At 36.3% G+C, this 17,550-nt stretch overlaps 1 protein-coding gene across 1 annotated transcript in view; it reads left to right on the top strand.

Moving 5' to 3' along the window:
- The first annotated feature begins 10,823 nt into the window (after positions 1-10,823).
- LOC131148553 (protein SUPPRESSOR OF K(+) TRANSPORT GROWTH DEFECT 1) overlaps positions 10,824-17,550 on the top strand; it is a 31,145-nt gene continuing 24,418 nt past the window's right edge. Inside the window, exon 1 of the mRNA XM_058098330.1 lies at positions 10,824-11,707. Coding sequence (XP_057954313.1) covers positions 11,236-11,707 — 472 coding nt within the window. The 5' untranslated portion in view covers positions 10,824-11,235. The remainder of the gene's footprint in view (positions 11,708-17,550) is intronic.

Raw genomic sequence — 17,550 nt, 5'->3', positions numbered from 1 at the left:
GTTTTGAATTGAAATGTTTAGGCGCCCAAATGTGGTCAACAACTTGGTCAACTTTCATGTTCAGTCGACTGAATGGTCTAGGCTGAAAATGGTTCAACCGACTGAACCTAATCAACTATTTCTCCTTTTGACTTTTTCTTATATAACATGACCCCCTATGATTTAGATGCTTGACCTAAGGTTTATGGAGTCCACCTATTCTAACCTTTTGACACTTAGGTCATTTTTACGGTCAATGAGAGCTGGATTCAAGTTTTTCTTTAACTCTCCACAATTCCTTCATTTTCACCCCTTTCAATTTGAATAGGCAATCAAACTTTGTGTGCCCCTTCTTTTTACATAATGTGCAGTAGGTATGAATATAAGGACTGGAGGAGGTACTGGCATAATGTTTGGACTCTTTCACGAAGTACCCCATGTACAGATTCTTCTTCTCTCTATTTCTAACTCCATTATATCTTATCCCTTCCTTATCTAAGGTCATCTTTTGTGAACCTAACAACTTATTAAAGTTGTCCTTGCCTCTAGTGAACATATAGATGATCTTAGCTTGGTCTTCTATTTTCTTTTCTAGATCTTGAAATTTTAAATTCTTTAGACCTTTGCAAACATCCTGTAATTTCCCAAATTATTTAGCCATGTTGTTTGCTTTACATTCAAGTTCTAAAATGAGATGATTTTTATTATTATCACTAGAAGTTTGAGATCTTAATGCATTCAACTCCTTTTCCAACTTTTCATTCTTGTTTACTAACCGTTTGATTTTTAAATCATTTTCCCTTTCAACAAGAACTTTTGACTCACATTCTTGCAAAAATGCCTCATATTTGTTTTTCAATGTAATATATCTTTTGTTAACTTTAACAAGTGACTTATGAATTCTAATATATTCAGCTTGCAATTCTTTATAAGTAGGCATGCTTTCACTTCCAGAACTATCACATGATTCAGTATCAGATACATCATTAGAATTATCACATGAATCATTACCAAGATTATTTGATAAGGTAGAAGGCGACGAATTTACCTCATCTTCGGTTAAAGCTATAAAGCACTGTTTTTCTCCTTCAAGATCCTTTGAGCTTGAGTCACAAGGAGTGATCGCCTTTTCTTGCTTGGTTTCTCCATATCTCTTTTCAAGTTCCTCAAATGTCTCTTTAGTACTGTTGCATGCCATAACTTCACAAAGAATGTTAGAATCTAAAGCATGCAGCAAGGTGTTCATGACATCAAAATTTATTTGTATTAAGTTCCTATCATTATCATTCAGTTCAATTTCAAACTTGGGAACATCAACACAATCAATGACTTTCATTGGTATACTATCTCCCTCAGCAATAACTTTCCAGAACCTCCAATTCAAGGCTTTAACAAATATAGTCATTTTAAATTTCCATATAGCGAAATTTTCTCCGCAAAACACTGGAGGGTGGTTCATAGATAACCTTCCCTCGCAAGATGGGGATGCACCAACACGAGCCATCGTGATCTTTTTACAAACTAATAATTAAGTCTAGGTAACAAGGCTCTGATACCAATTGTTGACTTTGGTGCAATCCCAAAAGGGGGTGAATTGGAGATTAAAAAATTTTCTCCTAAGTTCAACTAATCCAGCAGCAGTATTACACAACCTAGGGTTAGTCTAAGTATGTATGAAATTGGAGATATGACATATTAGATAGTTTTTAGTACATGCACCACAATTTCAGTATTTCTCAACTAGATACAATACCATGTCAATCAGATATGCAGTATATTTACTAGGGAAATTAAATCAAGTACAAAGTAGAATATAATGCAGGAAATGTAAAAGTGACACCAAATATGATATCGGGGTTCGACCAATACTGTCTACGTCCCCGCCTTGGCTCAAAAGCATAAGGATTCCACTATGACTCATTTAACGGGTAGAGCGGTATTGTTTACAACACCTTAACAAGATGGTGCACATAACTTTCTTAATCGGATTGAAGCCAATCCAGGACTTTTCACAATGCAAGTCTCCTTTTTCCGAACACACATCGAGTATACAATTTATCAGCTCAAATTTTGACGTACAAATAAATTGCTTTATACAAGTAGACATGTACCACAATATAGTCCAGATAAATATGCACTCATAGATGATAGAATTTATACTCAGTGCAAATGAAGTGTACTAACACTCAATTTGATGTAAATATACAATCAAGTCCTAGAGTGTGTTGACTTTTTGGGTCTGTCTCCTGTTTTGATTATGACAAATCACAGTATCTCATTTATGTGTTTTGAGCATTTGAACAGGTTTATTTTTCTAAGCACAAATGACAGATGAGAAATGGAAGTCGAGAAGCACTTAAATAAGCATACCCCAATGTTTTCCACGAAATTGCAAAGGATCTGCGCATGAAGACTGATCTTTATTTTCAATTGTATTAGTATATTTTCTTTTATTCATTTCAGGTCTGTAATAATTCAAAGGTCTGTAATAATGAATGCATGGCATGCATGGTAGGTACTATAAGCTCAAAACCATAAAAAGACCTTAGGTATCACAGTCAACTGACGCCAAATTTTTTCGGTGTCCTAAAGAAGACCTTGACTAACCTTAGGACTCCTAATAATTTATAAAAATATGCCCTAGAGTCTTAAACATTAATTATTATATGAATAGGGTTAATATAATAAGAGACTTAGAATCGAAATGTATAAAAAATACATGTTCGGTCGATTGTACTTGAAAGCACTATATCCTTCGGTCGATCGAACTAGCCTGGGTCAACAGTTTGACCATGGCTCGGTCGACTGAACCAAACCAGTTCAAAATTGTTGGTCAACCGAACCTCCCTAGGGTCAACACTTTGACCTTTTGGTCGACCGACTAGGAAAGCACTTCAACACCTTGGTCGACCGAAGGTACTTGAGAGATGCCACAATTGTCTGGTCGACCAAACTTCTTAGTTCAAGGTGTCCCGGTCGACCGAATCACGAAAAAATGGAAAATCGCCTTTGGGAACACTAGTCTGGTCAATCGAACTTTCAGTTCAAATTTTACCCGGTCGATCAAACTTGGTCACCTGGTCAACCAAACCTCAAGTTCGGTCGACCGGTGCTCTAGGGTTGCCATATTATTTTTATCGTGGTTAAAATTTTTAAATATGGTTAATTTTCTTAATGATTTTTAAAATAAATTAAATAATACCCTGTGCCCAACGACTATAATTTACCCCTCTCCTATATATATGTCTTCATTTGTCCAGATTAGAGAGAGATTAGGAAAAAGATTAAGAAAAATATTCTCACAATTTTCCAAACCTATTTTTCACATACTACTTCCATACACTCTCATACTCTGAATTTCTTGATTAACCAAGCTTTGTGAGAGTTTCTATTGTATTTATTGCAGCTTGCTTAATACTCTCAATATTGTGCTTGTAGTTTGTTGTTGATTTTTTGAGAGTCAAGCAAAAAGTTATCCCACTGATTTAGTTCGAAAAATCTAGTGTTGGGAAAAACTCATAAGCTTGAGGATCTTTGCATTGTCATTATAAGACTCCTATAACTATAATTTTTGGTGTGCAAATATTTTTCCAAGCTATAATATTTTCAAACTACTCTTGTGCTTATTTCATTGAAGGAAAATATTTTTAGTTAGTTTGAATATTTGATTAACATCTTTGAAACTCTGATTTGTTATTGAAATTTGTTATAACTTGTTTCAAAGAAATAGCTTGTTAGAACACTCTTGAGCATATATGTGATTATACATTGCTGAGTGTTTGCTTGCACAAAGATCATTACACACATACTCTTACATATTGCTTAATATATTGACATTGTTTAGAGAGTAGTCACAATAAACTTCATTGAGCTTATAGTTCTTATCTCTTGGGAGTGCATTGGTTACTACATGCGCATATTGGTATACATCTGCTTGTATTAGAAGCATTTATTTGTATACGTCCATTGTGCTCAAATTGTTACATATGTTGTATTCCTAACGTGTGGTCGGAAAAGGGAGACTTGCCCTGTGAAAAGTCCCGGACTAGCTTAGACCCGGTTAGGAAAGCTAGGTGCGCTATCCTGGTCAGGCGTGTTGGTTAAGGTCAGCCCCTTGAATTAAACTGGTTGTAACCAGTGCCGCTCCACCCGTTAAGTGAGCATTAGTGGAATCCTCGGGCTTGCGAGTTAAAAGCGGGAACGTAAGCACAATTGGCTGAACCCTGATAACATATCTGGAGTTGATTTAATTTTTCGCAATTTACTTTTTGCACCTGTATGTTTATGTTTATCGTTGAAATATTTGATTGGGATTGTGAATACGTAGAAAGACCCTAGGTTTGTGAAATACTGCTTGCTAGATTAGTTGAACCTAGTGGATTGATTTTTAAATACCCAATTCACCCCCTCTCTTGGGAATACACCAAGGCGAACAGAGTGTATTTTTCAAACAATCTTTAAAACAAAGTATCAATATTAATCAATCACCACAAGTTTCAAAGAGTTCCAACTAGAGTATTCAAAATATCTCAAAGATAATTTTCTCAAAATAATAACTCAGGAGATATTTGAAAAGTATGCTTGTGAAAAAGATTCTACACAATCAAAAACCACAAGCTTGATGAGTCTTGCAACAAAGATGCAAAGACTCACTACCTATGAAGGTTTTCCCACACAAAGATCTATTAGTAAAAATCGGGAGAAAAACTTTATGCTCAACTCTCAATTCGAAAATCAAATATACAACACAATGAGAGTTTCCTAGCAAAGAGAGTAATGTATAACCACTCAAAAAACTCTCACAAGGATTGTTTTAGCAAAGGAATGGTAGTATGTGAGGGTATAAACTTTGTATTTGGAAAAAGCTCTTTAAAAATACGGAGAGTATTTTTTCTAATCAACGTGCTAATTAATTTTTAATTGTGCAAATGAAACCATATATATAGAGAAGACCAAAATTATAACCGTTGACGACACTCAAGGAATTATTAAAATTTTTGAAAATGTTTTTAAGAAATTAACCCTGTTTAACCCTAATAAACCATGGTAAAAAATTGGCCAACTCGAGAGTTTCAGTCAACTGAGCCATAGGTTCGGTCACCTGAACAGACACATGAGAAAAAGTGAATTTTGAAGTTCGAGTGCCTGATCAAGGGTTCGGTCAGTTCAATAAGGCGATTTTCCAATCTGTCCGTGGTTCGGTCGTTTGGTCTCAAGTTCGGTCTACCAAACTTGCACATTCAATCTCCCGAGAGTATTTTGAACATGAAGTTCGGGCGCCCGAATTGTTGGAAAAAATAAGGGTATGAGTTCGGTTGACCGTGGATACTCAAGTTATTTGAGTTCGGTCGCTTGAAGTCAGGTCAACTTTTTGACCAGTCAACAGTTCGGTTAACCGAGGCAATTTGACTTGCCTAGTTTGGTCGCCCGAAGGCCTTATGATTTTAAGCCTAAGTTCCATTCTTTACTTTAAATTTACCCCTGATGACATGTGAGTGTGGTGGGGTCCTGTGCACTAAGTGTGTAGGAACCTAAGGTCAATTTAGGGCAACCTGAGCATAAAGGTCTATCATGCATGATGCAGTTATTACAGACCATATTACGTTACAGTCCAAAATGAAGAATATAAAATTACAAATACAAATTAAGCACAATATTCGTTATTCTCCCTTGGAGTCACCATACATCATCATGATATAACGTTCTTTTCAATTCCATGCGTAGAGTGAAGCTGCATGCAAGCTCAGGGCAAACATCAGTACCGATGTATTTGTCATTATCAAAACGGGATATGACCAAGTAGGTCAACAGTCTAGATATAACATCAAGCCTAGATCCTTCATCACTAGATTAGTGCACTAGTGGACATCCACTTACAACCGAGTAGTCTACCACAAAATCTGCCCAAAATTCACTTACAACTTTTTCATCTAACAGTACTTTTGGCGATTGGTCACACGAGAAACGCGTCATACTCACTGACTTCACCAAAATTGCCCTACATATGATCTGTCCTACTCACAAAACTCCTTGAAAAAAACCAACGTACTCAGCCCCAATGTTTGGCTCGAGAATCTCTCTTCCGATCTGGTTCTCCACCTCAACCACTATATGAAGTACATCAAGACCTTTTATAATAAATTCACGAAATACATATGTCTATCCCCTGATGCTATCTTCATCAGTTCCCAAACATCTAAAAAAATGTAGTCACCTATATGCTTAACCGCTTATGCCACAAGATATCCGACTCATATTCAATAGTTGTAACTCCACCTACAACTGTAACATCATGCAGTGTATAGATATGTCCCACTACTTTTTCTCCTTTCATCACTATCGAGTCACCTTCACACACTTTCATTTCTCCGTATTCAGACTCATAACAATATCCATTACAGTCTAGAGTAGCCAATAAAATAACATTTTTCCTTAGACCTAGTTCATGCTTTTTATCACATTTGATTTTTACAACACCACCATACATTTTGATTTTGACATTTCCAATAACAAATTATTTTCATGAAATATCATTTTCCATCAAAATACAACTAGCATAAATTGATCTGTAAATGTGAAACCATTTTTTATGATAAAAGCATCCGGTATCCAAGATCCAAGAATTACTTGTGAGGCACTCTGAACCGATGAAACACATAGCATATCCCCATCACTGCATTCTGAATCTTCCTTCACTGCACTTGCAGATTTTGATGAACTCTTAGACATGTATCGACATTCCAGTTATCGCCAAACTAATGTTGGAAAATTCTAATCCACGATATGATACTACACGTCACAAGCCAAACCAAGTCGAATGATTGCTCCCAATTCATTCCAAGTCGCTGCATCCATGCTATCCGGTTGAATTCTATATAAAACTAACATCATGCTTTGCTGCATCACGAGATCCTTCAATACAGAGGCCATACAACACGCTCCGATACCAATTGTTGTGAAAAATGCCTCTCAAATAATGCACAACAGAATAACAATATTATTGTAAAAGATCAAACATACTTGCAACAATTTAAATGGTGAATATAAAATACTTCGACAATCATAACAATATAAAGAAAAGAGAGATAAGAGTAATGACACCAGGAATTACATGGTCCGGCAAAGCCTACATCTACAAGAGCAATTGGCAAGAGATTTTATTATGAAAATCAAAGATACACACTACAATGGTATACAACTTACCCTTTCTCTTGTCAAAATATGCCTAGAAGAACATATAACAACCCCTCGGAGGCTTCCCTCCGAATACCTAACCGTCCCAACGTTCCAACGTTCCAATTCAAAATTTGAATTTTTCCTTACAGCCCCAGAGCACTTGTCAATGAGAGAAAGAAGACCACTCGTCGACCAGTACGATCACTTGTCGACGAGTCTGAGAACTTCTGCAATTTTCTGGCTCTCTGTGTCTACTCGTCGATGAGCACAGGGCACTTGTCGACAAGTCACTGCTGCACACCATAAAGTCTTCATCCATACGCTTTTCTTCCTTTATTTATGAACCCCAACAAGTATAAGAGTCACACACAAATATAACAAGGTCCCTATCTAGGAATCCTTCGTTTGTATTTTAGTAAAGCTCTTCCTTTATTTTTCCTTTTCTTTTTCTCTCTTGTGCTTTATGTGAGTGGTCGTAGGGTCTTTCTCTCTTCCTCTCTCTTTCTCCTTCTTCTCCCTATTTTTTTCCTCCTCGTTTCTCCAAGGTTTAGCCTTGTGGCTATGGACCCTAGCTCTCCTCCCTTTTTCTTCTCTCTCTCTCTCTCTCTCTTGCTCTTTTATGTAAACTTCCTCCTCTCTTTTCTCACCTAGTTCCCCTTATTTATAGGCAAAAGGGAGCTAGGGCTCTACTTAGAAAATTTGCTAATGCCTAAGTGTCCTTTGGGACAAGGATAATTATCTCCTTGCCCCTCAAGGCTAAAAAGAGTGCGTATGGGCACTTGGTACCTGACAAGACCTATTTAAATATGTAAGAAGCCCCTCTATAACCCTCATTGAGGCCCAGAGAAGGCTTGTAGGGCCCAATTAAGCAGCAAGGAACCTAGAGAGGTCTTAAGAAGCCCTGAAAACTCTAAGAAACCCTAAGAGGCCCCTAAGAAACCCTAAGGGACTCTAAAAGGTTGTGAGCTGTAGAAAAAGCTCGTAAAAGGGCTTAAACCTCTTTTAAGCTCAATGATTACATTGAAAGCCCCCTAGGTCAAAATTTGGGCATCGTTATCTTCCTAAAAGATATATAACTTTTAGAGAAAAGTTCTCAAATATGAAACCAAATTGATTTTTGAGACCTTCGATTTAACCTTAATTTTTGTTCAACTCTATCTTATTATTTTTATTGTATAATTCATAAGTTTAATTCTATGATAATCAACTATTTTGAATATCTCTTTTATTTTTATGTTTAGGTACTAAAGTCCTTTTCCTCCATTCATCTGATATTTTTTTAATTTTTATAATTGTATTGAATAAATTAATTAACCATACAATTCCTTTATCACCTAGGCATTTCCAAACTTCAATTGGGATGTTATCCAATCTTATAACTTTTTCATTTTCATCTTTATTAATGCATATTTAATTTTGTTAACTTCAATTTTGCGAATAAATTTCATATTTTTAGTCTTTTCCTTGGTTATCAATTCTAATTTTAAGCCTTTTACTTGGTTTTCATTAAGTCACTTACTAAAGTACCTTTGTCATCTTTCTTTTATGTCTTCTTCCTTAACCAAGATAATATCATCCTTACTTTTTATACATTTTACATTACTCGAGTTCTTACTTTTTCCTTATTTAGTTTTAACAAGTTTAAATATGTTTCTTTCCCCCTTCTTTTGTATCTAATCTAACATAAAAAACAATCTATGTTTAACTTCACTAATGACCTTTTTTGCATCTTTTCTTACATCTTTATACTTTTCAGGGTTTCCATGTTATTACGTTTTTGGCGTATTTTATATCAAATTCTTTTTGTCTTTACAATTTTTTTGGACATCTTGATACCACTTCTAACTTTTTTTTTACCGTCTGAAAATCTTGCTCTTGATTCACCTAAAATTTCATATTTTCTCCCTTTAGGTTCCAACACCTAGTTCTCTCCCACTAATATATTTTATCCTTTCTCTTCTATATTTTAATATATATATATATATATATATGTATATCTAATACTAAAATTCTATGTTGTATAATTAAGCTTTCACCTAAGATAACTTTACAATCCTTACATACGATTTATCTTCTTAGTTAAGAAAAAAATTATTTAACTTTTATTTGTCCACTTTTGAAAGTTATTGAGTATTTTTCTCTTTTCGTAAAACAAGTATACGTTGTAACAAAATCATATAATATGACAACATTTAAGATTATATCCCTAGGCTTATTTTTATTTTCATATCCATGTCTGTATCCTCTTAGACCTATATTATCCATTCCAATATATAGGGCTATTAAAAAATATTTGAAAACCGATCTGATCCAAAAATCTATTTCGAATCAAATTGTATTTTCTGTTAACTAATTTGTTCGGTTCAATTTTGGTTAAATTTTTTTTTTAAAGATTTTCAGATATCAGTTCAATTTTGGTTTTTATATTTATGAACTGATGGTTACCCAAATCAAATCAATATAAATATTTATTTCCACTATGTATTATTTATATTATATATTATTCTATATAATGTGTATAATATATCTCAAAGTTACAAAATAGTATGCACAAATGTTTTTTTTGGTGATTAATTTATATAAATAAAGTGTAAATGCACACACTAAATCAAAACCCAAGTAAAACTTCTCATTTTTTTAATTTAAATTATAATGGTTTGAAAATTGATTCTGATCAAATAATCGAATCAAATTGTCGATTAATTGGACCATTAGTTAACCGAAGGATTCAGGTCGGTTTTAGTTCACAAAAACACCGAACTAAAACCTTTGGATCGATTTCGTTTCCATAGGTTCAGTTTGGGTAATCGAACCATGAGCATATCCATGTGTCCATTCAATTATGCTCGTATAAATATTTTTTCAATCCTTGTTATCCCTTTTATAATACTATATATATATATATATATATATATATATATCTTTCTAAAAAGTTTTCTACTAAGTCTACATGAGGAGTGTAAATACTAATGATACTTATTATCTCTTAGTCACCATCTCAATTATTAAAATTTTATCCCCAACTTTTTTGACATCCACAATACTATCTTTTTAGTGTTTGTCTACAATAATTTCTACTATACTCTAATGTTTTTCTTTTCCGATATACCAAATTTTGAATTATCATATTTCAATTTTCTTAACCTTCTCCCCAACCTACTTAGTTTCTTGAAAATAATTTAGATTGATTTTTTTTTTCTAATCATCGTGTTCATAATCTCCATGTCCTTCCTTTCTTGTAAGTGTCTTACTTCAAGTTGCTAATTTAATCATAATCTCATAAACTAACTTCTTTACTCATCTGCATCCAAAATGATGTAAGAACCCTCACATATTTGACATTGTATCTGAGTACCGACACAATTTGTCACTTTGGGGTGCTACTTAGCCCAAGCATGCTACTAGATTGAGGTAATATGAGTTCAATGTGTCGGTTTGTAGGAATGTCCTAACAAATAATTGACTAGGATTTATATCATAATTATCTAACAAGTTTGGAACCAATCATGTGTGAAAATATTAGGACATCACATGTAGAATTTTAAAATCAACATTCATATCTATTTATTACAAAAGTCAATGATAAGTGTAAAGAAAAATATTTTACAAATAAAATTTGTAATAAAAATAAATACGTATATATATAAGTTGGGAAAGGTGGTGGAAGCCAACAGAAAAAATAGCCAGAGAAAGGAAAAGAACGAGATTACCCGGCCGCCTTGCCACCCGTGTACAACAAGCGACGGTCCGGAAATTTCCTCGTGCATACGGAAGAATTTAAACTGTGCGAGGATAAAGAACGCCCGGTGCGCGCTACGCACTCCCCACCCACAAAAGAAAACTTCTCTCATTCGTGCCTTGACGAGTACCCATAGCGAAGAACACAGCCAATGAATCGATCAAGCCTCCCAATCAAGCTCCCTTTAGCTCCATCCCTCGCCATCGGTCTTCCTCTAGGGTTTCTTCCTCTGTAACGTAATCGCTTTCGTCAACCCCTAACTGTTTATTTTTCATTGCCTCGGCTGATTCCTCTAGTGTTCGCGGGAATCTAGGGTTTAGAGCTTCGATCTCTATGCGAAGATGTATAGCAATTTCAAAGAGCAAGCAATAGAGTACGTTAAGCAAGCGGTGCACGAAGATAATGCGGGGAATTACAGCAAAGCCTTTCCGCTGTACATGAATGCGTTGGAGTACTTCAAGACTCATTTGAAGTACGAGAAGAATCCCAAGATTAAGGAGGCGATTACGCAGAAATTTACAGAGTATTTGCGGCGTGCAGAAGAGATCCGTGCCGTGTTGGATGATGGGGGGGCTGGGCCCGCGGCCAACGGGGATGCAGCAGTGGCCACGCGGCCGAAGACAAAGCCCAAGGATGGGGAGGGGGGTGACGGGGAGGATCCAGAGCAGGCAAAGCTGCGAGCGGGGTTGCACTCTGCAATTATTAGGGAGAAGCCTAATGTGAAGTGGAACGATGTGGCGGGGCTTGAGAGTGCCAAGCAGGCGCTGCAGGAGGCGGTCATCTTGCCGGTGAAGTTTCCACAATTTTTTACTGGTAAGGCATTGAAATTGAATAAATTGGTTGATCGAAGTACCCAGAGTCATTTGGGCTTGGTTGTTTTGATTTTGTGGTGCAATTAGGATTTTTAGTTGCATTCCATTAGGTAATAAATGCCCATGAAAATGCAAATTTCATATGCTAGTTAACTCTGTGAGCAGACGCTGTTTTGCTAATAAAAATTTAACAAAAATTTGAACCTAAAGCTGGTATTATTTAGTTGAAGCAAAACTTGGATTGGAAGCTGAGGTTTTGCTTTCTAGGTATATGATCTTAAGCTACCATCATTGTTAATGATTGCTGCACTTATCACTGGGAAGGTAACCTGTAACCACCATGGCTATAAAGTTTGCTGGCAGTGAAAAATTGCTATTTGTGATTCAATGAGCATAAATGAATCAAATATGGCCATAACACTAGAATGCTTTTGCCTCAAACACTACCATCAATGCTCCTGCAATCACCACAATGTCTTCATTGATACTAAGTTTACTAGCAGCATAACATGCATCACCATTGAAATTGCCACTATTTTTGGAGTTAGGATTAGGGTGGAAAGGGAAGAGGTATTTGATTTTCATCCCTTTTGGCTCTAAAGGCGATGGGTGGTGAAGCTTTGAAATGAGTTTTGTGAGTTGTCTAGGGATCCTGGTTACAAGGTTGGTGGCACTTAGCAGCGAGATCATCATTTGTGGAGTTGGGTGGTGATGATAGTGAAGAATGTTGAAGGTGAAGGATGTAAATGTAGCAATCTTCCAAGGAGCGAAGTTGGGGTTGTTAGGAAAGGGCTTATTTGTTTGTAAGGTTAGGTTTGTTTGCAATGTGGTGGTGAGTTTAATTTGAAGGATCTTAGGCATTCAGTGCTAGAAGCCTTCGTTTCTCGTTAGATGATGATTCCTACAATCGAGGTGGCTAGGGTCACAAAGGTGGTAGAGGCAGCTAGGATTTCTCTTGGGGATGATGGGGTAATGAATATTGGGTTGGAGAGATTGTTGATTGTTTTGGACTTGAGCTAGGTTCTAGGATGGACCCATAGTGTGGGTCAAACTTGAAACTCTTCTATGTTGGGCTTCTCTAGTGAACATGCCCATTGCCCAAACTTTATTGTTAGAGCCCACAAGACAAGCGTATAGGTGTATGGCCTATAAGTATGATCCTTGTCCTAATGAGGGTGAGGAGATCTTTTAGTGGGGGGCTCATGCAATAGTGAGGTCCAAGAAGTTTCTTATGGCAAGAACCAAGGCTTACGGAATAAGAGTGAGCAAGGTTGTTCTATTGGGGGCAAAGGAGTGAGAAAGGAGATCTTAGTCAAAGATTCACCCTTTTAGGGAGGGGGGATTTTAAGGTGGAGTAGGAAATAGTAGTAGTTGGATGTAACTATGAGGAGTGTATCAGTAATGGTTCACATCAAGAGGTGGGTATTTCTGGAAAATTACAAGATGGGAATGAATGCAAGATGGCTATAGATTCGAAGGTGTACAAGTGTCTTTTAGCAAAGGTGGAGAGGAAAAGAAAAAAATAGCTTGTTAACAATTGTATGAATTCAAACATGTGGATAGGCAAATGTTTGAAAATAAATTTTATGTTGAGTAATCTTATTATTGCACTAAGATTGGCAGAGATAAAGGAGAAAATCATTTTTAGAAACGGATAAAAAGTTTTGGGAAGGGGGTTATCTCATAAAAGAATAATGATTTTGATAGTATTTTGCATGTTGTAGTGGAGAAATTAAAATTCAATCAATAAAAGGCCAGCCGGGTTCTGGAACAGGCTTATAGTGTTAACGGGTCGGGGAGCTTGCTATGATTTCTCTTTGGGGAGGATGAGACAATGAATATTGGGCTGGAGATCTTGCTGATTGTTATGAACTTTGGGCCAATTCTTTGATGGAGGAGGTTTCCTTTTTTTATGTAAGTTGAGCCAAGGTCTAGAATAGGTCCATAGTGTTAAAGAGCCCGATTTGAGACTCCCTTTGGAGAAAAAAAGAGAGCTCTATCTCTTTTAAGTTGGGTCACTCTAATGAACAAGCCTACTATCCCATTTTTATTGTTTTTGAGTCCATGAGATAGGTGTTATAGCATGTGGTACGATCAATGTTCTAATAAGCATCTAGGGGATTGTTTTAGTTGGGGTTCATGCAATTGAGAGGGCCAAGAAGTTTCTTATGCTGAGAAGGCAAAAACCAAAGCTCAAGGGATAAGAGTGAGCAGGGCTGTTTAATTTGGGTGGAGTGAGATGGGTGATTTTAGACAAATAAAATTTTTTTTTTTTTTTTTTGTGGGGGGGAGGGGGTGGGTGGGTTTCTATAGGTGGCAATAATTACAATTGGTTGGAGGTAAGAATGAGGAGTCTTACTAATGGTTCAATTGGAAGGTGGATATTTCTTGTAAAGTACATGATGGAAATGGATGCAAGACGGCTGTGGATTCAAAGGTGTTAAAGCGCCACCTCCTCATTGAAAGGCGCTTTAACACCTTTGAATCCACAGCCGTCTTGGGAGGTGGATATTTCTTGTAAAGTACATGATGGTTCAATTGGGAGGTGGATATTTCTTGTAAAGTACATTATGGAAATGGATGCAAGACGGCTGTGGATTCGAAGGTGTTAAAGCGCCTTTCAATGAGGAGGAGAAAGGTAAGGAAAAAAATTGCTTGTTAACAATTGTATGAATTCGAATATGGAGAGAGGCAAATTTTAAAGGTAGATGATATTGGGAATTTTTATGTTGAGGAATATCATATTTGCACGGCGTTTGTCATATATAAACGAGAAAATCATTTTCAAAAAAGGAGAAAAAAAGGGAGAGATATCTTAGAAAAGGATAGTGAGTTTGATAGTGATTTTGCATATGATAGTGGTATATTATTAGACAAGACTAATGAAAAATTGGATTATGCACAACTCTTCTTATGCTCAAGGGGATATATCTTATTTGCCTTTTTCTCTGCTTGAGGCTCGGAGGACGTACTTATGTTCGTGGGCGGTGGATTGGGTGAGAACTTGGCTGTGAATAATCAGTGTAGGGATGGGATAAGCTAGATTTTGTTGCTCAAAATCTTTTAGATGGTATTCTGTGTAAATGGGGAAGTTTAATTGGATGGAGCTAAAAGAAAATCGAATAAAGTTTAGTGGAAATAAGCAAGATTTATCAGTTATGAAGGAAAGGGCTTAAAGAGAGGTTCTATTAATTAGGGTTTGTTATTTTTTGTTTTGTTTTTAATTTATTTTGGCTTTCTTTTAATTTCTTTTTTCTTTTTTTTTTCCTATGAGAATCTCTTATCCTCTTCTAGATCATAAATTTCTCTGTTATCTTTCTTAATATATATATATATATATATATATTGCAATAAGAAAAGTTGCCTCTAGTTCCATAATTTTCCCTAGGTTTAAATTTATATATCATGCCTTTTTGAAGCTCTTCCTACTTTAGAGTATGGTATAATATTGATATGACATTTGGTGCAACTTCAGTACTTAATCTTAGGCGTGTAGCTCTTATTTAGCATTTTCTTTGTGCAAATTTATTGAACAAGTTAGTCAACAACATACACGATCTAATATCCACACTCTTGTAAGTTTCTATGGGAGTCCTTTCAGGTTTTACACTATTTTTCTGCAACCATGAGAGAGAGAAAAGAAAAGAAATAGGGGAAAAGAGAAGAAAGAACAGTGTTTTCTAGTGTCTTAAAGGCAAAGGGGTAAGGTGAGGCGTTTTAACCTTAGCCTTGTGAGGCGAGGTGTGACCGTGTGAGCTTCAATGCGTTGAGGCGGAAGCCTTTTGGGAATTTAATTTTTTATTGAAAATATACATAAACTGTAAATATTACAACAGTAAAACATATTTAATTTTATTAAAATAATTAAAATAAAATTTATTATTTAATTTTTAGCCTTTAATAGCTTAAAGTGGGGTTTGAAGCAAGAGCTCTAGAGCCTTTCTTGGTTAAGAAGAGCCCTGTGCTCCTAAAAATATATATTCAAAAAATACATCCCACATCAGATCCCTTTATCCCACATCTCTCGACTCTTTTGTTTCTCTTGATTCTCTCGTCTCTTAGCATCCCTTGACTTGCTTCCCTCATATCTCTCCTCTCTTTGCCAAATCATCTCCAAATGCAATGGGAGAGGGGTTGTGCAATAGAGGATAGATCCTTAAAAAGTTGTTGTCACTTGCGGAAGTGAGAGAGGTCGTCGAGATGAGAGAAGAAAGTGTAAAGATTTGGAGTAGATTTGAAGCAGTTTGTGTGTTGAGGATCTGAATAAGGTCCTTGACATGGAGAGAGTTAAGAGGTCACCCAAAATGACAAAATTGCTAGTGTGAAGATCTATAGCTGATTGACCATCTGAAACGTTGTTCAAGGTCATGAGGGAGGAGCATTCAACAATGGAGGCTTCGTGCTTTGAAGTGTCTCAACGAACGAATGAGTGGGAACCCTAATATTTTCCTTTTGTAAACAGCCTATAATGCATTGCTTCTTTGGTGAAAGCATAAGAGGTGTGTTTTTTTCATTGGAGTGTACGCCCAAAACAAGAAGGCGTATGCCTTTAGGAATTTCTGCTTTCGCAATTGCGCCTGGGTGCATTTAAAAAAAGCACTAAAGCACACCCAATGATGGCTTTTTTAAACCCCTAGCACTTGTGTTTTCTTTCTTTTTATTAGGAAACTAAAGAGAAAGGAAGAGAAATGAGAATAGTTTCTCTTGTATGTTCTTTGGATAACTAAAGAGAAAAAGGGTCACAAGGGATTGTATTAGAGAGTAACTTCTCTCAAAAGCTCTCCATTTATAGAGAGACAAACAGTCTTGAGAGTTTTATGGTCCCCTTTATTTCTTTCACGTTTTCCTCACTTATTTTGTAATGTGCAATAAAAATGAATGATTTAGAGGGGAGAGAGTTTGATTTCTATTCTTTTCCCTCCAACTCATGCTGTCCAAATGAAGTGTTTAGTGCCTCAATTTTAAGGGTTCCCCCCCCCCCCTATTTTGAAGTCATTGCATATTTTTTTATTATGAGCATTCCTATAAGTTTGTAGGCACAATATGATTTGAAGTTTTGCTTCATATAGGTCCTTTGTGCAAATTATTTCAATAAGTTTAATTTGGAACAGTAACTTATCCTGCCCCTTCGGAAGTTTTAATCCTCACCTGTTACGTCAATGGATGTAGCATGAATCAATGCCCAAACCTTTATTTCCCTCATTTTGGCAAGTTTGATTGAGAAATGAATTTTGATTCCCCTAAGTAAAAAAGTATTAAAAAATATTGTGTTTTTTTGGGGGATGAATGGTCCATATTTTAGCTATTTTGCATAATAATTCCTTCCAATTCGTTGGCAATTATACCAAGGTTTTGGCTATAGAACATTGAGTTTTTTACGAAAATATATATAAAAAAAAACACAAATATAGGGTAGATGGGAGCATATTTATGCAATTGAACTCAACCGACTTCCCAAAGTCAGTTTTAGTGTGGAAAAAAATATAAAATGTAGCAGAACCGACTTTTGGAAAGTCAGTTCTGTCTAACATAGCCTGCTCCCCCTACCGCTTCTTGAGGCCATTGCGTGAGGAAAAAAAAGCGAGTAAGAACCGACTTTTGGAAAGTCTGTTTTGACATGCAAGTCATGTGGCCTCCCCTGCTCCTGCGCAGACCCTTCCTTGGTCCCCCTCCCCCCCGTGCGCTCTGCGCTCCACTACCTCACCTTGTGCCACCCCTTTTTAACTCTGCCACAAAACGCCAAAGTCAGAACTGACTTTTGGAAAGTCGGTCCTGACATGCATTTACGTGCTCCCCAACCCCCGTTCCCTGCCCTCCTCCCCCTTGCCTCCCCATGTGTCCCCT

Source organism: Malania oleifera, chromosome 2 (assembly GCF_029873635.1).
Source record: "Malania oleifera isolate guangnan ecotype guangnan chromosome 2, ASM2987363v1, whole genome shotgun sequence".
Lineage (NCBI taxonomy): Eukaryota > Viridiplantae > Streptophyta > Magnoliopsida > Santalales > Ximeniaceae > Malania > Malania oleifera.
The sequence above is the reverse complement of the archived record's forward strand: the minus strand, read 5'-3'. Positions and strand labels throughout refer to the sequence as shown.